This window comes from Crocodylus siamensis, chromosome 2 (assembly GCF_052110815.1).
Source record: "Crocodylus siamensis isolate JL-2025a chromosome 2, ASM5211081v1, whole genome shotgun sequence".
NCBI classification, from domain to species: domain Eukaryota; kingdom Metazoa; phylum Chordata; order Crocodylia; family Crocodylidae; genus Crocodylus; species Crocodylus siamensis.
The window spans coordinates 167,190,325-167,211,283 of NC_143396.1; the positions used below are offsets into that span (position 1 = coordinate 167,190,325).

General features: G+C 46.0%; 2 protein-coding genes across 2 annotated transcripts; both read right to left on the reverse strand.

Moving 5' to 3' along the window:
- Positions 1 to 853: 853 nt before the first annotated feature.
- LOC149871128 (olfactory receptor 5G25-like) lies at positions 854 to 1,798 on the reverse strand. Its single transcript, XM_090034567.1, has one exon. It carries the CDS (start codon positions 1,796 to 1,798, stop codon positions 854 to 856), a length of 945 nt encoding a protein of 314 aa, XP_089890693.1.
- Positions 1,799 to 13,656: 11,858 nt separating this feature from the next.
- Positions 13,657 to 16,477, reverse strand: LOC149871129 (olfactory receptor 5J3-like). The gene is made up of 2 exons (XM_090034568.1): positions 16,436 to 16,477; positions 13,657 to 14,622 (listed from the first exon to the last, which is right to left on the reverse strand). Exons 1-2 carry the CDS (start codon positions 16,475 to 16,477, stop codon positions 13,657 to 13,659), a joined length of 1,008 nt encoding a protein of 335 aa, XP_089890694.1.
- Between the last annotated feature and the right edge of the window lie 4,482 nt (positions 16,478 to 20,959).

Genomic DNA, 20,959 nt, shown 5'->3' on the forward strand with positions numbered 1-20,959 from the left:
CTGGTCCCTACTTAGGAAGACAGAGGCAAAGAAATCGTTAAACATGTTAGCTTTGCTGTCTGGTGTGACGACCAAGTTACCCATGTTGTCCTGCAAGGGCCCCACATTACCTGGGACCTTCTTTTTACCCCCTACATATTTAAAAAAAGACTTCTTACTGTCCCTAATCTGGGAATGGGAGAAGGGGGGGCTGTGCTGCCCTTACCTTCTCGTGCCACCATGGTGGCAGGGTAGGGCCATGGCCCAGTGTGTGAACAGCTGGCAGTGGGAGGAGGTGAGGGCAACATGGCCCCCCTGTCTGTTACTCCTTATGCTGCTAGCAGTGCAGTTGGTGTTGGGGTCCCAGCAGAGGTGGCAACAATGAGTCTCACTGGCCCCCACTGCACTCCTGTGTTGGGTCCTGCCTGCTGGGCTGCAGAGGTGGCTCCTGCCCATGCTGGTCCAGCCAGGCTGCAGCCTCATACCCACAGTGGGTGCACAGATATGGGGGGCGCGTGTCACCCCATGCCCCACACACCCACCTGCTGCTCCACACACTGAGGGCTGGGGGAAGGAGGCAGTGAGTCAGGAGTGAGGGGCACCAGAAGGTCTCAGGGGTTGGGGGTTTGTGGGTTGGGAGTGAGGGACATAGCAGGGCTGGGGGGGTGTTTTCTACTTAAACTATTTATTGGGTTGGGACTAGCTATCAATATTTACAAATAGGTCCTGGTACAAAAAAGCTTGAGAACCTCTGATTTAGGGTGTAACTGTAGAACAAATCATTCAGAATGGAGACATTTCAATGCGATTCATATAGCAATAAGACTTACAATGGAAGGAGATTCATATATTATGGCTTACTGCAATATGGTGATTAATTTACAATATTCAATAATATATTCTTTGATATCACTCTTCTCAGGGCATCCTTCACTTCTTTGTTCCTCAAGCTGTAGATCAGGGGATTCAGCATGGGGGTCACCACTGCGTAGAAGACTGGGGCCCATTTGTCCTCTGGCTTTGAGTCCTTGGAGCTGGGTTTTAAATATACAAAGAGAGCAGTTCCATATAAGATACTAACAGCTGTAAGGTGGGAGGTGCAGGTGCTGAAGGCTTTGCGTTTGCCCTCAGTGGAATGAATCCTCAGGATGGTGGAGAGGATGAAAATGTATGAGATAAGAACAAGGACACCACTGGACAGTCCAAATAGAGTAGCTGAAGCAAGGAGAATAATCTGATTGATTGTGGAATCAGACTCAGAGAGGGATATCAGTGGGGAGATATCACAGAAGAAATGGTCAATGACCTTGGAGCCACAGAAAGATAAATCTAACATATTCACAGCTTGTGTCACTGCATTTACACACCCAATTAAGAAGGAACCAATGACCAGCCGTACACAGAGTTTTGGGGACATGATGACAGAATACAGCAGTGGGCTAGAGATAGCCACATAACGGTCATATGCCATTGTAGCCAAGAGGAAGCCTTCAGTTACAACAAAGACACCAAAAAGAAAAACCTGAACCACACATCCTATGTAAGAAATAGTTTTTTTATCTGTTAAAAAATCAGACAGCATCCTGGGGGTGATGACTGTTGAATAACAGAGATCAACAATAGCCAAATAAAGAAGGAAAAAATACATGGGGGTGTGAAGCCTAGAGTCAACCCAGATTAGAAAAATCAGCCCAACATTGCCTACCATACTGATGAGATAAATTGCTAGGAAGAGCAGAAAGAGAGGGATCTGAGACACTTGGCAATCTATGAGTCCTGTGAAAAGGAATTCAGTCTCTTGGTTGCAGTTTCTTCCCATTATTAGTTTAGAGCACAGACCTAGGCAATACAACACAAAGGAAAATTGCAAAAAATTTTGTAAAAAAGCTGCTGCTTCTTCAGTCCAGTTACCTCTTGGAGCTTTTCCCAGAGCTGCTTAGTAATATTGGCTTTCTGGCTTTCTGGTTCTTGAAACAGGAGGCTCACCCTTCACTTTTCTCCCTGCTCTCTTGGTTCCATGGATCCTCTTCAGGTAGAGTGATGTAGCATCACTTTTCCTGTGATAAGAGTGTGGGCATGGAAAGATCAGCAAATAGCTTTGCAAAAGGCAAATGAAGTAATAGATGGGAGATGTCCTGCTCTGGGAAGTCTCATGCAATAAAAAGTACACCATGCCTGGAATATGCCTGTATCAATGTGCTATGAAGCCTCTTATTCACTCTTTGCTTTCTGCATCAAGATGTCCCTCAGCTCATTTCTTTTCAGACAATGACCATTTTATAATACTATTGATATCTCCTGTATAAAGTCATCATGATGTCATGTGAATTGCTCTTTAAAGACAACGAACATTTGAAAATAAGGTGAGATTTTAATCAACAAGAGAGTTCACCATTATGTTTGATGGATCAGTTTCAGAGACAACATAAATTATTTTCCAAAGTTCAGTTCTTCCCATGAATTTTTTCTTGCCTTTGATTTTCTGAAGCACAGGATAAGTAAAACATTAATATTCATCCTTTACACTTTCCAGATCTGTGCCACAAGGAAACAGTACATAGAGATGTTATAACAGCATGTGCAGATGTGACTGAAGTTGCTGTAATCTACCAGTATTCAGGAGTTGCAGTTATGCAGACTTCAGCACTGCCGGGCAACCTGACTGGCTCATGTGGTCCTGGTGTGCTTGTTCAGTGCTGAGACTTTCTTTTTGTGACACACAAGCTGGCTCAATTAAATTTGCCACTGCTGTGTCTTGATGTACTGTCATCAATACTAAGATTGCCCTGTTGACAGACTGAAGGACACAAGACTGGACATCATGATATGCTGTGGTCTTAGCTCATCAGCTGCCTCACCACTTTCCAGCATATTATGCAAACACTTCCTCAGCCGACCAGAGTGTGTGGGTGCCTGAAAACTTGTTAAGAAGAATTTTCCAAAGTATTTGAGTTGGTCTAATGAAAGATATTGGATTTACCCAAAGAAGCTTGTCTGCCTATGTCCTTAGACTATCATGGCTACACCCTACACCCCTGAAACCTGGAAGAACCTGCATGAAAGGAAGCTTTTATCTAGGAACGGGAAGGAGGAAGATGAGGGAGATGTGTTGACATCTGGCAAGTATCTTATGCCTGGAGAGAAACTTAGTAACAAAGGAAAACAACACTTATTTGGGATTATGTTAAATAACCTCCAAAGGATGGTGAAATAATTTTTGCACACAACAGAGTTCTCAGTGCTAGGCCTGGGGTTTTCAATCAATATTGTCTCTCTCTCGCTCTCTAAAGAACATCCCCACTTCCTCTCTCTGAATCACTGCTCCTTGTCTCTCTGACTCTTCTCCCTCTTAAACTAAAGGTGGGTTTATCTGCAGAAAGATAAGGTGGAATATTCCCTCTAAGATTAATGGGCTCCTTCCCCTATATGAGTCTTATCATGGAAACTATGGCAGGAGCAGGCATGGTATGAAACTGACCTTGTGTCTCCTGGTTCTCCCCTCTGCATTTTCCCTCTCACATATATATAAAGTATGTCTTAGTGTAACCTGAGCAAAAGCTGGGTCCCTTACTAACTCTTGAGCTATAAAGGCTCAGGGAGCTGGAACTCCAGGAGCACCTCTAACCCCAGGAGGATGAACCTGCTCAACACAGACCCTTAATTTGTTTCCACATTTTTTGTTATGCTGGCAGCAGGTGGCACACAGAGGATGTAATAATGTATTGACAAAATCAACAAAAATTTGGCCTCAGGTCACAAAGGGGTCAGACCAAGAAGAAACTTGTTTAAGATCAGTTCTTAGCTCCCTTAAGGGGGGAAAAAAATAAATGAGCTCCTGTGAAGAAACTGACATGCTGTCAAGCTGTTCTGTGAAAGAACTTTAGGGTCAGATACTCCAAATCACTGATGTGACTGTTGTGGGACTGAGGTGGATAGGGGCAGTGACCGATCCACAAAACCTCAGCCTTTGTTTCCTGAAAGGCTGTTTTCTCCTCTAAAGTAACTTACACAGACAGAGTTCACCTACAAGTACAGAGCATTCACCAGCTTAGCAGGGGTGAGACCCCTGGGAGGAGTGAAATACTTCCTTTTCCCACTGCTACAGTCTCCTTTTTAACACCTGTACCATCAGTTTGGTTTAAAGAACAACTTTTGTCCTATTTTCATGAGAATGCCTGGGACAGGTGTTCAAAAATGCGGTCTCTGAGTTAAATGGAACTGATCCTTCACCCCCTCCCTTTGCTTCTGCTTTTGGTATGTTCATCTATGATCAGAGAGTTGAGACAACTGAGTGTACTCCCATTGGAGACCACATAAATATGGTCATCATAGATATGGACTCATTTCTCATGCCTAAACCCAATCATGAGTCATACATTAGATGATCCTTCTTCCTGGTTTCCTATGGGCCCTGTTGGGGAGGCATGTTCAGAACAAGCTTGTAGTCAGCCTAGGCCTAGCTGAGGAGTGTTTGACCCTAGGCCCCAGCTGGATGCAGTCACGGATTAAGCTGTGTCATCCCCCAAGGCTATATGAAAAGGGCCCCACCCCCACATGCCACAGAAACCCAAAATAGGCAGAGGCAATCTGTCAAAGCAAAGCCCCCAGCTTCCGGACCCTAGCTTCAACATCCAGTGGACCTACCACGGCCACATATATCCCAGTCCCTTACAATGCAAAAGTCACCAACACTATTTGCTTTAACCCTTGTAGAAGCAAGGGGTGGAGTGGGTCTTCTGAATTTTATATTCTTGCTGACTGATTTGAGAACTTGTCCATGGCGGGGGAGGTCAGGGTTTTAAGGATTCCTCAACCTGAGGGGTTCAAATATATCTATCCCATATGGCTAGGCTGAAGTGGTGGAGTTGAAAATAGAATTGACCCTGTCAGTTGAAACCTCACCACTGTATTAGAGATATATATTCATTGGCATAGGAAGCAAGTAAACAAGAGGGATGTGACCCTGCCACCCGGTTTTGAGAATACTCCTATGGGAGCTATGGGAGGGGGAATTCCTGGATGTGGCTTTGCTTGCAGGACTGTTTATGCTTCTTTTTCAATGACTATTTGGTGCAAGAGAAGCCTGGGGTCAGAGATCAGAACTGAGGTGTCACAGCTCTCAGTGGCATGCCCTCATCTCTGAGCTACAAAGTCAGGTGTCCTATTGATGGCTGTCTTTCTGGCCCCAAGAATCATTCATACTGGGCTGCCAGGTGCCTGAATTTTGAAAGGACGGAGTAGTTTCCATATAGTTGTGCTTAATGGTTGTTTTTTCCCCAACTTGACTCTGAGGAGGGCCTAGATCTCTGGATTCTCACTTCCTGGATGATTACTCTTACCATGAGTATATTAGACTACAGGTGAGTGGCAACAGCAGCAAACACATACGTAAGTATGCAAAGCATTACATGCTTCCAGTGACAGCACTGAGTTTTGTAAAATGCATTGCAGTCCAGAACCATTGACACTTGAAAGCACAGAGGTGGGGACCGGGCCTATTTTGTGTGTGCACAGAAGCGTAATGGTTAGAGCCCTTATTCAGGATATGAACAGCCTGAGTTGTAGCCATTTTTCTTCTTAGAGAGATTTGCATGTGTATCTCTCACCTCCCTGGCTACAGACCAGGTTAGGAGGAGGCGAAGGGGATTGTATTTTCACCTGGCAAATTGCTAACGGTGACTCATCTGGGTTAAGATTTTGGTTTCCACTCAGGGGCTTAAGCTGGCAGGCAGGAGATGCAAACTCAAGCTTTCTATATGCTATGTGACATTTATACAACAACAGCCATAGAGGCACCACACATCTGTACTTAGTCTGGCCTTTGGATTCTGTCTCTATGGCCTTAAGGCAGGATGGAAGGTCTGGGCAGCCTCCACTCCTCCATAATCCTGCCTAGTATATGCATCAAAGGTCTGACTGACCACTCACACATACACTATGATCCACAAGAGTTCATGATTGCTAAACCAACGTATGCTATTGTGGTGAAGTGGGGCTCCCCACTTAGCCACAGTGCTAGGTTCCCCACTTGCCTTTGGGCATGCCCCCCACCTGACTCACTTGTCTTGTTCTTATTAATTAGGATGCTAATTAAGTGGGAGCCTGCCCATTTTATGCTCCGATATCACGGGGCGCAATCTGTGGCTCCAAACCTTCCCTACACCACAGCCCATGCCTTGCAGATGGCATCCAGCTGTTAGTCATGCCAGCCTCACACTTGGCTCCAGTATCCTCCTATCAGGACCCTCCTTTGATCCTTCCACTCAGGCAGCCTACCCTGCCATCATTTGGGCTGCCGAGCTCCCTGTAGCTATCTCCCCCTTTGGGCATGGTCCCCCTGGGACCTTCGGCCACACAGGGAGGTGAGGCTTGGCCTCACCTCCAAAGCCAAGCGGGACCCCCAGGCCCTTGGCTCTGGGGCATCCATTGTGGTGGGCCCCTGGCCCTTTTGGCCTTCCTGGTCCTGGCCCCAGCATGACCAGTCAAGGGGGTACTCTACCTCCGGCCTCTCTTACTAGCCCCACACTCTCCCTTGGGTCCACCTTCCTGGATGTGGGAGCTGTGGTACCTCACACCATGACTGGTGCTCTGGGGTCTCACAGGGGACTCTCACTCCCCACCTGGAGCAGCAGGTCGTGGTGCTACTTAATAGATCTCACCTTTGACCCACACTCGACCTCCCAGCAGTGGAGGATTTACCAGGGTCAGGACTCACCCCTCTCTTCCGGGCTGAGCCCTCTTTCCTCAGCTTCTGGCCCAAACTTCAGCTTCAGGCATCTAAAGACATACCTTGGCCTACTCCCCTCCACCTGGGGCTCCACACCGCCCCCTCTACTTGGGGCTACAGATCTCAGCCCCCTTCACTGGAGCTACCCCCTCACTGGTGTCTTAATTTCCACCCCCCCCACTTGTGGCTCCAGATTGCCCCCTTACTTGGGGCCATGGGGCTTCGCTTCCCAGTGGGTTCAGGTGGCCATAGCTGTGCCTGGCCCCAACTATGTTTCCTCAGACTTCTTATCCCCCCACAGGGCTCAGGTGGCTGCAGCCACCTGGCCCCCATTCTCCCTCCTCAGGGTCTCTTGTGGTCTTGCACCCCATACCGGGCTCAGGTGGCCTCAGCCGTGCCTGGCTCCCAACTACCTCCAGTGTTGCGCAAACCCACCCGAAGGTGAGGGCTAAGGTTAAGGCACTCCCACCCTCCTTTCACCTGATCACTGACTGGGCATTTCCTGGGGGCTCCCGTGCCACTGAGAGCCCCACCAGGCCACCCACTCCCAGCAGGGTGCAGTTTTAGGTCATGCCCAGGACCAGGAGCCTCCATTCTATCCCCTACAGCTCCTCCCTTACCTCCAGGATGATACACCAAGCCTCACAACCAGCCAATGCTACTACCTTCCCAGACAGCAGGGAACTGAGCTCTTTATATAGGCAGCCAGAGATCTAAAATGGCTGCCTTAATCAAGCACGTGCTGGTTGCTTAGCTTTGGTCTTAAGGTGGCAGACACCAACAGTGCTCTGTCACCCACCTTCCCCCTTTAAATGGTACCTGGTGAGGGGTTTCCCCTGATGCTCCTTCAAAGTAGGCTCCCACCAGAGCCTGTGGGAGCCCCCAAGTGGCAAGCACCCTCAAAGGTGCTCAGCCACACACCTTCCCACTTTGAATGAACTCTGTGTGTGTGTGTGGGGGGGGGGGGGGGGGTTCCCTAGGCTCCCTTCTCTGCTGGGCTCTGCCCCAGCCTATTGCAGCCTCTGCTACGTGGCGAGCACCCCAAAGGTGCTCCACCACACTTATGTATAATATAGAAGTTCATGCTGTCTGTAAGTGCCCCTCATGAGTTTTTGTGGTCTTTGATCACTGGTGCTAAAACTGCCATTCAGAAGATAAGGAGATGTTCTGTCTGGTCAGTACCTAATGAGAGAGGAATTTCCCAAACACTCGTTTGCTCATGCTGGGGCAGCCGATGGAACAATTCACTCAAATCCTTTTTCACCTTTTTGTGCCTAAGAGCTGCCCATATGTTCCAATGTAGCTTCTTAAGTTTCATTTTTGGAAACAATATGTAATGCAGGGTTTCAATTTTATTTCCACCTGTGCAGCCAAGCTTTGCTTGTCCTGTCTCTTCCTTCTGAGCATGAGGATTTAAGTATGGCCACAGTAGGCATGTTTGCTTTCCTCTGTAGCTCAGTGTGTGGGGGAAGTGGGGGCTTGGTCCTCTTCCTGGAAGCTCACAAACATATTTTAACAAATTACTTTCTGGCCTTACAGAAGCAGGGCTCCTCCTGTGCATGTCCTTACAGTAGTGGGACATTGATAGAGTCATAGGTTCATAGATGCTAGGGTTGGAAGGGACCTCAACAGATCATCGAGTCTGATCCCCTGCCTGGGCAGGAAAGAGCACTGGGGTCTGATGACCCCAGCTGGATGCCTATCCAGCCTTCTCTTAAAGCCCTGCAGGCTGGATGGGAAATGCCTGGTACTGCATGGGCTGGATTCTGCTAGTAGGCCCTCTTTGGTGTCTGATAGTGCCTGATCCAGCTTTGGTGGGTGGGGAAGCAGCACGACCTAGCCATGAACCTACTGTGTGTGGTAAGGGTGTGGCCTGGCCTCAATCTGACTGCGCAGGGCTTGGCTGTGAATTTAGCAGTGGGGAGGCGGGCAGTACTAATAGCCACTGCTACCCCAGGGGTAAATTCCCCAACCCATGGGGAGTCCTGTGGGCCAGACACCACTGCTTCCTGGACCCAGTTTGGCTTGTGGGTCGGGGGTTAAGCACCTCTGTTTCAAGGCCTCGTGTCTTGTAGTTGTGTATGAGGGCAGTAGGAGAGGCATGCCCAGGTCTCTATTTCCTGCCTGTTCAGTTTATTTTCTTTGCTGCATCAGAGGAAGCATCCCCATGGTCCTAGTGCCTGTCTTTCTAACTACTCCTGTCCCAGAATCTGCTGATTCCTGGGGGTGCATCCCTGAACAGGGACTGGGTCATAAATAGAGGTCTATGGTGGCAAAAGTTTGCCAACCCCTGAAGTAGACAAATAAGTAGATCTAAATGGTATTACCACTCAATGAAAGTTGTTATTCTGGTCACTTTTCTCCATAACACTTGGAGTTTTGGGCACACCCATCATGTATGAATAAAGGTCCCCCTTTCTCCACAGCTTCTACAGCATAGTATATACCACCTTTGGAAAATGTGTGTTGAATTCTAGTTGTAGAGAAGTAATTTCTGTGGATTATTTTATACAAATCATTTTTTGTATAAAATGCAGAAGAAAGGTGAATAACTCCATTCCCATGTTACTCTCCTTTGCTTCAGATCTATTTCTTCTCCCTGGTCTTTTCCCCATTTGCTTAGTTGTCCTATCTATCCAATTTTCTTTTCAAAGTGTAATGTATTTTACAGATTGATCTTCTCTCTCTATCTTCAGTCCACAAAAAGCAATTTCTTAAAAGGGATAATGATGTAGTGAAACATTTTCTCTATGTGTATATGTATATATTTTTAAATAAAATTCGATTTAAACCCAGTGAAATTTGGATCTTATTTCATATATATCTAGGAAGTTAAAAGTAGTCTGAATAAGGGGTGTTTTTTTGGCCTTGATTCTTTCTCATCCAGCACATACCCAGGAAATCTTTTCCTCACACCATTTTCATTCCATATCAATCCAGAGTTTTGAATACGTTTTGACACACCCGCTTATAATATTCTTCATCTGAGCTGCATGAGAATATGCTAATATGTTGGGAGCTACAAGACTTCCATCTTAGAAGGTCTGCGTAATATGCATGGCATCTCCTTCGGCTTCTTATTTTTCCACATGAAGTTCAGGAGAACAGCTTGCTAAGACTTTAAAATGCTCTCTGGTATACATGTAGGTAAGGGTGCTTGTACATGTAAAGAAATTTGCCCTTTCTTGTCTTCCAGCAGTGTTACTGTTGCACTTGTCGGTTTTCCTGATGCTTTAAAAGTCTTTCTGGTGTACTAAAGTAAAACTCATCTGGACGTAGTTAGGTTAGATCTCCACAAATTAAAAATTGTTGACCATAGATTAATTACATCGAAACAAAATGCACTCAAAGACATGTAATGAGCCCCTTTGTCCACCAGATGGTGGTGCAACTTTTATGTAATTCACCTCTTTGTCAGCATTTGTCATTTCAAACAGATAGTATGGGATAAGGCCCTGTTTCCATAACTGGGTGTAATGCGTTTCTTCGGATGCCAGGTGTTGCACACCAGATGCTGTGGTCCACTCAGCTCAACATGAATCAATGTTCATTCTCCTGTACACCTGTCCCCCACCCCTCAATCCCCCGGCCATGCCCTGCACCGTCACCCCATAATATGCCCCTGCCCCTGAATGAATGCCACTTATTTTTTCTTGTGCTGGCTGCCACACCATTCAAGATTGCTCAAGGTCACCCCAAAGTCAGACCCATGGCAGCTGGCAACTCTTAATGAGAACAAGACAATTACCACATCATCTTCCCCTGGTTCAATCCAGGAAGAAAGAACTGCTTGGGTACCTGGAGGGTGTGCCATGGACTGCTTTCATTTGGCCTTCAGTCAGACAGAGCAAATGTTGGCTGCCTTCACATAGCTCTGAGTGCAGGTAGCCCATAGCCACCACGCTCCCTTGTGCTGCCTCCCATGGCAGTCTTGATTGCACAGTCTCTCCCCACACTCAGACCCACACCTGTGCCCCCCCCACTCACTCCCCTGGCCATGTCCTGGACAGGGTGGCAACAGCACTGTCACCTAATAAGCTGTTCCTACCCGTGATTGAATGCTGCTTTTTTTCTTGGCTGCTACATGAAAGGGCACCCCACAGTCAGATCCATGGCAGCAGGTGAGATGCCCTTAGAGTGATTGGCACCTGAGTGCAGGTAGCCCATAACTACTATACTCCCTTGTGTTGGTGCCCATGCCTGTCACTATTGCACAGTCTCAACCCACAGTCAGACACACAAAGACCCCCCCCCCACACACACACAATGATGCCTTGGTCCAGCCCAATCCATTCTCCCTTCCTCTAAGACTCAAGACTCTGAGCCATCCTGCTGCTCCTAACTCACGACCAAGGCACCCCTGGCCCTGGCAGTGTCCTCAACTACCAGCCTGCAGTACCTTGCCCCCCTGTGCCATGCTGTTTCCTGTTCAATATTTACTGTTTTTTTCCGCTTTGGTAAGTTAGGCAACACTTCCTAATGTTGTAAACAACTGTTCATTTGGAACAAAGGCTGGGACCCTGGCCTGATGATCTCTTGATGGCCACTCACACTGAAAAAAAGAAGGCAGAAACATTTATTTGGATAATTAGCCTTTACTCATTTATTAAGCATAACTGAAAGAAATAACCAACTGTTACTGAATTTTCAAGGTAAATGTTAGCAAGAAGCAGGCAATATGAAACAAGTTTCATATTGCCTTTTTTGCAAGTAACCACAGGCATTATTTATGCTTAAATCAATAAACAATGGTTAAAACAACAAACAGGTGATGACCACTAATTATAAGCAATTATGACCATCGCACACAAGCAACACTGCGTTTCTATGTTTCTGAACTGAACAGCCCCTCTCTCTCCCTTTCTCATGAATGCCTCCTGCCAGATTGCCTGGCCAACACCCAGGCACAAACTCAATGTGACCATCTTGCTATTTCCCACAACCGCACTGCCCCAGTACTAATGGCACTGACAATCTTGTCTGTCTGGGCATCATTCTCAGGCTTCCTGTGTAGTCCACATTTTAGCTGCCCCCTGAAGTTTATTTAAAAAAAAAGGGGGGGGGCATTGAATACTTGAGTTTTCTCTGCATCATCCATAAGTATGGACTCACACACAGACTCTGAGGCTCTGTGATGACAGACCTCCACCCTGCCTTCCCCCACTGAAGAAGAATTCAAGGCCGTTTGGAGGTGGGGTGACTTGCAGACCCAAAGTATGGAGGTTCAGAGGCATCCAGCAGCATTCAGGCACTACAGAAGGTGTGCAGTTGTATCCCAAGACATCAGTGGAGGGGAGGGCTAATAGCTTCTATTGTGGTCTGTTATATGGGACTATGACGTAGTGCTTGGGCAGGTCATTAAGAGGTCTTGCACCTCCCCATTCATCCCTTTCACATACCATAGTGACCCCTGTGGAAAGTGCAGGTGGGCCAATACAGGCTGTTTCTGGGGGATTTTTCCAGCAGGTGTCAGGCCATTCACTATCAGGCAATTTAGCTTGCCTTTGTGTTTCTCCTGTAGGAATAAAGAGGAAAAGGAAGGAATACCTTTTCCCACCCATTTCTCTCCCTTCTCACTCCCCTATGAGAACAGCTTCTATTTCCTGCCCCCAGAGACCCGGGTTTCCTTAGATAATGCCTCACTGTCCATCCCTCCCCACCCATCAGGTGTTGTTTCCCCTAGGGAAGGGGTCATAACTAACTGCCCACCCAACCATCCAATTCTTTCTCCCTCCAGAAAGGTCTTGCCTCTGTCTTCACCAATATTGTATAGTATACAGGCTGAAATGGCCATCTAGAGTAGGTAGCAGTTAGTAGTATCCAGGGGCCTTCCATCATGCCTCAACGTGGACTCCACAACCATTGAACCAGTATTTGAATTTTTTCTTTCTGGCACTGAAATAATTGGGGTATGCCTTTGAGTCATGGTAGGAGCATGTATGCAGGGTCCTTGAGTAGCAGGGGGAATGGTCACCCTTTTCAGCCTGATGCTGGGAACACAAATGTTCCTTATGTCAACAGACACACCAATCTGGAGTTCCTAAAGACGTAGGACTTAACTTGACCACCTTGTGGTCACATGGGTGAACTATTCCTAGTGGCTCTTGTTGCCATACAGCACAGTGGAGGAGCAGTTTTTTTTCCAATGATATACTCTGTGCTAGAGTGCAGGGCATAGGATGGCTATGCGTATGACACTAGAGGCTCTATGAAGTTTGCAGAGCCCCTGTCAGCAAATCCAGCTCTGGGTTGGAGAGGCAGAAGAACTGTTGTGCCAACATCTTCTGTATGTTGTGACACACTTCCCATCTGGCTGATCCAGGCATGGACTTTCCCACTCCAAAGTTTGCAGGCTGAATTTTGGTTGGCTATTACGGCTAGATAAGAGTGACAGTGGCAAAGAGATGGCAAGGTGTTGGCCTCTGCAGTAGAAGTAGTTTCCCTTTAAAATGAGGGAAGTCCTTGCACCCAGTGAAATGTTACCCTCTTACTACCATTTGTATGTGAGCTTGGGTGGTGAGAGAGAGCTTTAACGACCCCAATCTGGTGGTTAAAAAGTACTACTGGAAACTTTCAAGTCTGCTCTTTTTCATGTATGTTTGGTGTCCTGGCTTCATTTGCTTTTTTTCTCTCCAACTAACAGGCATTTGTCATATTTTAATGTGAGTATGTTGGGGTATCAGGTCTTCTGTTCTTGCTAAATGAGAGAAAGAGCACCATAAACAGTGAGTAAAGTTTTGTGGGTCAGGAGCTGGGGCCATAACCCAAAGTTTGTTTGTTTTAGACAATAAATGTACATGTAATTTAATCAAAATAATGCATTGCGTTCTTTTCCCCCCCTGCTGCTGTCAACACAAGGATTAGTATTTATATCTAGCTACATATGTGGAATTGGGAGAAATTGGCAGGAATGTTTTTCATTTTCTCCCCAATGTGGATACCTTGAAGCATCATAATTTATGGGAACAATGACAATCCACAAGAGAAAATATCTTCTTTGTTGCTCTTCTGAGAGTATCTTTAACCTCCTTGTTTCTTGCACTGTAGATCAGAGGATTCAGCATGGGAGACACTACTGTGTAGAACACAGAGGCTATTTTGTCCAGGCCCTGAGAATACCGGGAACTGGGTCTTAGATACATGAATGCAACAGATCCATAGAAAAGGAAGACAGCCATCATGTGAGAAGCACAGGTAGAGAAGGCTTTGATTTTGCCTTCAGCAGAGCGGATCCTCAAAACGGTGATCAGTATGTAAGCATAGGAGATGAGAATTGCCAGGGTTGAGATTATTACAGTGAAACCAACAAACAGATACATCACAATCTCATTGGGCCAGGTGTCAGTACAAGAGAGGGACAGGAGTGGGGGGATTTCACAATAGAAATGATTGATGATATTAGGGCCACAAAAGGACAAACGAAGCATGGTGCCTGTGTGCACCAGAGCATTCAGAGTCCCAGCAACATATGAGCCACCTACTAGCTTGAGACATACTCTGTGGGGCATGGCTGTCGCATAAAGGAGTGGGTTACAGATGGCCATGTAGCGGTCATATGCCATGGCTGCCAGAAGTAAAGCTTCTGTAGTGCCAAATACTGCATAAAAGTAAAACTGTGTAATGCACCCAATAAAAGAAATAGTATTTCTTTTTACAAGGAGACCGAACAGCAATTTAGGGGTGATAGAGGAAGAATAACATATATCTATAAAGGACAAGTTGCTAAGGAAAAAGTACATGGGGGTGTGAAGTCGAGGTGCATTCGTGATTAGCACAATCATCCCAAAATTCCCTACCAAGGTGATGATGTAGATTATAAGGAACAACAGAAAGAGGGGGACTTTCAGCTCCGTGAATCCTAAGAGAATGAATTCAGTCACTAGTGAGTAGTTTCCGCCTGCCCATTTTCCTGGTATCTATAGGGGTAAGATAAACACACACAGGAAAGAGATGAAATAATACTACCCATTACACAAAATCAGAGGAATTAGAGATTCTGTATGTAGGACTGGGAGAGTTAAGAACACAGTCAGCACAGTCAACTGTCAATAGATTAGAAGGAAGTTGAAAAATAACTTGGAATAGGGCAGGACAAATAACTCCAAAAGGCGGCCAAATTTTGTCTGCAACATTTGGGAGCAAAAGCCTCGCCCTACCAAATTCTTCCTTTCCCAAATCACTTGAGTTCCATTCTGTCTGATGCTTGGGCTTTGTTGGGTAACAATTATTTCAGAAGGGTTAGGAAACTAGGTTTTGGTTCTCAGTTGCCACATTAATGAACATGATAGCTATCTTGCATAACACAACCATGTTTTGTTCCACTCTGGGCCTCATGCTAGTTGAACTAAAGTCAACACAAATTTTCTTAATTAATTCTCTAGCATCAGAATTAAGTCAGTCTGTTTCATTCTGATCATTAGAATAATTTGGAAATAACTGACTGTCTCTCCCTTACCAGGAGGTTATCAACACCTCTCAGAATGAATTTAGGAAATTAGGACCACATTTTTTGGTTCAGTCAGTCATAGTCATAGATCCTTTGATGTATATGTTTTAAAGGTATCATTGTCTGGTACCCTGTGTGAAACAAGCCAAATAATTTCATCCAGATGCTCCTTTATTCAACATGATAAAGTGCTGAACTAAAATAGATTTTCCAGAAAAGTATTCAGGAGTGATCTGAGGCCTATAAGAAATGGAAACTGCCATTTGTCTCACTGATTTGGTCCACTATTTGGTCACTCTCACTTTTCTGTTTATTTATTTTACCTTATTTCTAACTGAAATGTTTCTGTTTTCAGACATTGTCTTAGTATCTGGTGTATTTTTCCCCAGGAAGTTACGCATGAGCTCAAGTCATAGCTCAGTCATTTCTTTGCTAAGCTAAACTAGCAGACCTCTTTTTTTCCCTCCCAAATCTTTAATCATCTTTGTGGCTCTTTTCTTTACTGTCACCAATTTTTCAACATCTTTTCCTAAACTAGAAAACACCAGAATTGGACGCACTATTCTAGAATCAGTCTCAGCTTTAAATAAAACACAGAAAACAAATTACCTCTCTGGTCCTAGTCATTGTACCTAGTATATACATCAACATATGCCATTAGCCCTTTTTTTCCATGGGACTACAGTCCCATGTTGGAGCTCATGCTTGCCGTTTTTATTCTGTCCACTATAAATAGACTTTTCCATGGTCTACTTCTTCTGTTTTCCTTGTTAGTGGGTTAACCAGTATAGATCATGGTATCTCAGACAGGGGTGTCTTAACCACTAGCATAAAACTCTTTTGGTTGTTAGTTCTTATCCTCTTCCTTTCATTGTTAGTTCCTATCCTCTTTTTTTGGAATTCTTATATCTTTGCATTGTTAACCGCCACTCCACCCTGAGAAGTCATGCACAATAAGCAGCTAACACAAGCGACCAGATATTCCCCCTAATTCTTGCAGCTAATTATCCTCTGGATATATGAGATTTCTGTGAGTGATATCTTTTACTGGACCACCTGCATGGCTGGGGTAGACTTAGACAAGTTTTTAAATACAAGTCTATCCCAAGCATGAAGTGAGTTTAATAAAATCTATTACCCACAAAAATCCTTGCCTCTCACATATTTCCTGGATCATCATCACTACGACATCACTTCAACACTGAATTAAATCAATTATTGCAAGTGCTTTATCTGGTAAGCAATAGACATTTAATTGCTACTGTGTTCTTTAATTTGCTTACCTTTAATAGGAACTTCTGCAATTCTTCAAAGTTCCCCTTCATTCCTGGTGAATCTTAAGTACTGATGTCAGTTTTCAGTGAGATGCTATTGCAAAGATTTAGATGACTCAACTGTGCACAAATGGGTAAGGCTACAAAATAAAGGGAAACCTTTTAGTATCAGAAAGGCTTCTCACAAGTTACATAGCATCATTTAGATCAAGAAATTCCTCAGAATTCGTGAAGCAGGAGTGCCTTTGGTTCCTGCCACACCTGCACCTGACTCCCAGCAGTTTATGAGTTGACTTCTCAACTCAGGGCATATTGCAACCCTGTGAAACTTCAGTGATATCCCTCCTGAAGTGCAGAAGAAACTAGGTTTTTATTCTCTTCCCATATAAATCATGGATTCCCCAATGTACCTGCAAAACAGAGAGAGATAATTCCACTGGGAGTTTTGAAGTTGTGTCAAACTCTAGATTTAATGCAGTAGTTTATTACTTTGGGATGTGATCCCTAAAGTATCTCAAAAGATAGTTATGTAGTGACTGAACACTTACAGTTATGCCTGCATCTTCACAGCTGGAATTGAAAAGCAAAAATAGGTGTGTTTGTAAAGGATTTCAAGTTTGGAAACCTTTTCAATTATGTTTCTTATTGTCCTGGAGAATAAAATAAACTATTACATGTTTTCATTTGCAGGTAATTAGCACTATTACCTGCTCTCATGAGGAAATTCAGGTAAGCTGGAAGGCAGAATTTTCTTTCCTTTTGTGTGCCTACATGGCAGTTTTCTAGGTACGTACCTGAATGTACTACTGCATCGTGGATGTGTATGTGCCCATAGACTGAGCATTTAGTCTAAATATACTCAGTAGGATAAGCACTGGCAGGGCACAGAAACAGAAATCTTGAACAAAAAGGTGTATGTGGCTTGGACCCTTCCATTTCTTATCCCCAACATCTTAGTGGTTAGGACACTTGCCCAGAAAGCCAGAGACCAATATTTGAGGGCCACCCTTCCCTGCTCTCACCCAAAGGGGTTTTGAATATGAGCTGCTCCAATTTCTCAGGAGATTGCTCTAGTCACCACACCACCAAGCATTATTCAGGTCCCCTCTCCAACCTCCTTTTGAAGCTCAGCCAGTGCCTCTTGCATTAACTAGTCATTGGATAAAATGGATGGAGAGATTTTGCTGCCCCAGTGGGAGGAAAACTCAGAGCTAGAGCACGGGACCACTTAGCCATGCAAATGTTCAGACTTATTTGTTTTCACACGGCCCCCTGTATCTCCTTCTCTTGGTCACTCAGAAGGCAAACTTCAAAAACGGTCTGTAATGGAGCATGTACAATGGCTGAGTTGTGGTGTGGTGGCTGAAGCACTGTGCTGGGAACTTAGAGATGCACAAGGATGAGGGTGGCCAGACCCTAGATTTGCAGCCTGCATCTGCCACAGTTCAGCTCAGCTCGGCAGGGTGAGATCCAGCAGCCACAGCTCCAGTACCTCCTGCCTTGGCCCCACCGTGGCCCTGGGCTGCATGCCCACTGGTGCAGCAGCCCACTGGTGGAGCCTGCCTGGGGCTCCCTGCCCCTGCCCCGCCCATGAGGTTGCAGCAGGGCCAGCTCCTTGCAAACTTCTTGCTTGTGCCTCCCTCCACTGCACCCCCACAATGTTCCTTCATACCCCCCATAAGGGCACACCCCACAGTTTGGAAACCACTCCTCTAAACACAGCAAGGATTGCTAGGAAGAGACAGGATCCTCCTGACAAAGAGGAAAGAGCATCTTTGCAGTCAGGCTTGTTAAGCTAGTGAGGAGGGCTTTAAACTAGGTTCACTGGGTAGTGGAGACCAAAGCTGAGATAAGTGAGGAAGTAGGTGACCTGGAGGAAGCACAAGCAGGAGGGTCAACAAGGGTGGCCTTCTAATTCATACTTCCTCAGGAAGGCACCTGGCTAGTTACATCAGGTGTCTGTATCCAAATGCACAGAGCCATGGAAACAAGTAGGAAGAATTGGAAGTCCTCACAAAACACAGAACTATGATGTGTATGGCGGACTTACTGATACAGCCTGGCATACCTGGGCTCAAAAATCTTAATTGTAATTGGTGGAGCACATCCACGAATCAGGTAATGCTGGGAAGGTACTTGCTGTGTCCCTGCCTGGGGCCGGGGGACACCTGGTTGTAGCCTGCTCTTTGCAGGTCCCACAACACATTGGGGCAGAGCCTCCAGAGTGAATAAAAGGAGCTGCATCCCCAGCACATGGCAGATGCATCGAGGGACAGAGTAGAGAATGGGCAAAGAAGAGCTGGTGTGAGCTGGCCAGCGGGCAGGCGGAACCAGCACCCTGAAGAGCATGAAGACACCTCTTTGCAAGTGGGAGCGGTGAGCAGCTGCATCCCTGGCTCCACTGCAGGGAACACAGTGTCCGTGCGTGGCTCAGTGCATGGAGCTCAGACCCTGGGAGCTGCACAAAGCAGCTCAGGTCTGCAACCCCTGGAGTGAGGCTGAAAACCCAGAGCTGGCAGCATGGCACAGCGCGGTCTGGCGGGACCCCGACCCTGAGAGCCGCTTGAGGAAGCTCAGGACCACCCTTTTCTGGCACGTGGCCAGGACTCGCGTGCATGCTCAGTCCCAGGCAGAGACCCAGGCCTCAGAGTCACAGAAAGTGGCCCAAGTCTCCAACCGTGAGCAGAAGGCTGAGCCCTCAGTGCACGTGACAGCCCATGGGGCCACCTCTGGGTGCTGGCCCAAGGAGAGCCTGTGACCTGGGAGGCCCTGCATGTGAGGAGCGCCTTGGTTGAGGGGAGGAGGACCACCCATTCATGTCCACGGAGTCATGAGTTGTTGGGAAAGGGATTCCCACAGGGGAGGGGAGCTATCCCGGCAGTAAAGCAATTGGTCCTCAGGGAAGCTTGAGCTGAAGGGAGCTCCCAGGATCTGGAGTTACCTCAGGAAGGCATCCCTGGGGCCTGCCGCAGGCCTGGGGAGCACAAAGGTTTTCTCCACCCTCTGCATGCTGGAGCGCAGCCCATGCCCCCATGGTCAGTCTGGGCCGTGGGGTAATTATAGAATTGAGGTTGACCTGTTATTGAAGTGCCTTATATTTTGTAAGAGATCACCTTGTAAGTTGTGAATGTTTTATCTATGTATATTAATAGTTCAATAGAGTGTTAAGTATAAACTTACAAAAGGACTCTACTGGGACCCCGTCCCTGATGGTTATATATACTTACCTATACTTACTTGTGTATATTTGTGTTTTGACTGTTGTTTAATTATATTTATATGTGCTTACTTGTACTTATCTGTTGTTTGTCTATTTTAAATCAACTGATTATCAACACATTGCTTGAGGGCCTGAAGGGGTGTAATCTTTCAGCCTTTATCTGTAGGACCATAGTATTATATAATAATTGTATATTTATATATATGTGTTCATTAATATCAATGCCCTTTAATTTTTGTATATATTAATAAATCTGTATATAGTTAAGTATCTCTTGTCCTGGCCTGACTCTATAGGGAGTAGAGGGATGTGGCCAGCATTTTGCAGATCCCTCTCACAGCACTCCTGCCTGCCACCCATCCCTTCTATCTGGAGAGGGGACCACATTACTTGGGTGCACCCAGGTTACACGTGATTGGAATAACAGAGACTTGAAGGGACAGCTCGCATTATTGGAGCACTGTCATAGATGGGTATAAAGTGTTTATGAAGGACAGGCCAAAGAGAAGAGGAGAAGTTGTGCTTTATGTAAAAGAGCTGTATGATTGCTCAAGCTCCAGTATAAAACTGAAGATAGGCCTGTTGAAAGCCTCTGGGTTAAGGTTAGAGGGGAGAGCAAGAAGGATGCTGTCACGGTGGGGGTCTATTATAGACCACCATACCAAGAGGATGAGATGGACTAAGCTTTCTCAAAACAGTGAGTGCAAGTTTCCCAATTACAGGCCTTGGTTCTCATGGGGGACTTCAATCACTCTCACAACTTCTGGGAGGGAAATAGAGCAGTGCACAGGCAAACCAGGAAGGTTTTGGAGTGTGGGGGACAGATTCCTGGTGCAAGTGTTGGAGAGGCCAACTAGGGGCTGTGCTCTTTTTGAACTGTTGCTCACAAACAAGGAAGAATTGGTGGAGATTGTAATAGTGGTGGCTAACTTGGGCAGTAGTGACCACATGATGATTGAATTCAAGGTCCTGAGAGAAGGGAGGGAGGAAAAGACAGGAAAAAAGGAAAGCAGCAAAGTAAGGACCCTGGATATCAGAAAAGCAGGCTTCAACTCACTCAGGGAGCTGATGAGCAGGGTCACTTGGGTGGCCAGTCTGAGTAGTAGATACACTGGAGTGTAGGGTTAGGATTCAGAGAGACCTCCATAAATTGAAGGATTGGACCAAAAAAAATATCATGAAGTTCAATAAAGACAAGTGCGAAGCCCTGCACTTAGGACAGAACAATCCCAAGTGCCGGTACAAGCTGGGGACTGGCTGGCTAAGCAGCAGCTCTGCAGAAAAGGACCTGGGGGTTACAATGGACAATAAGC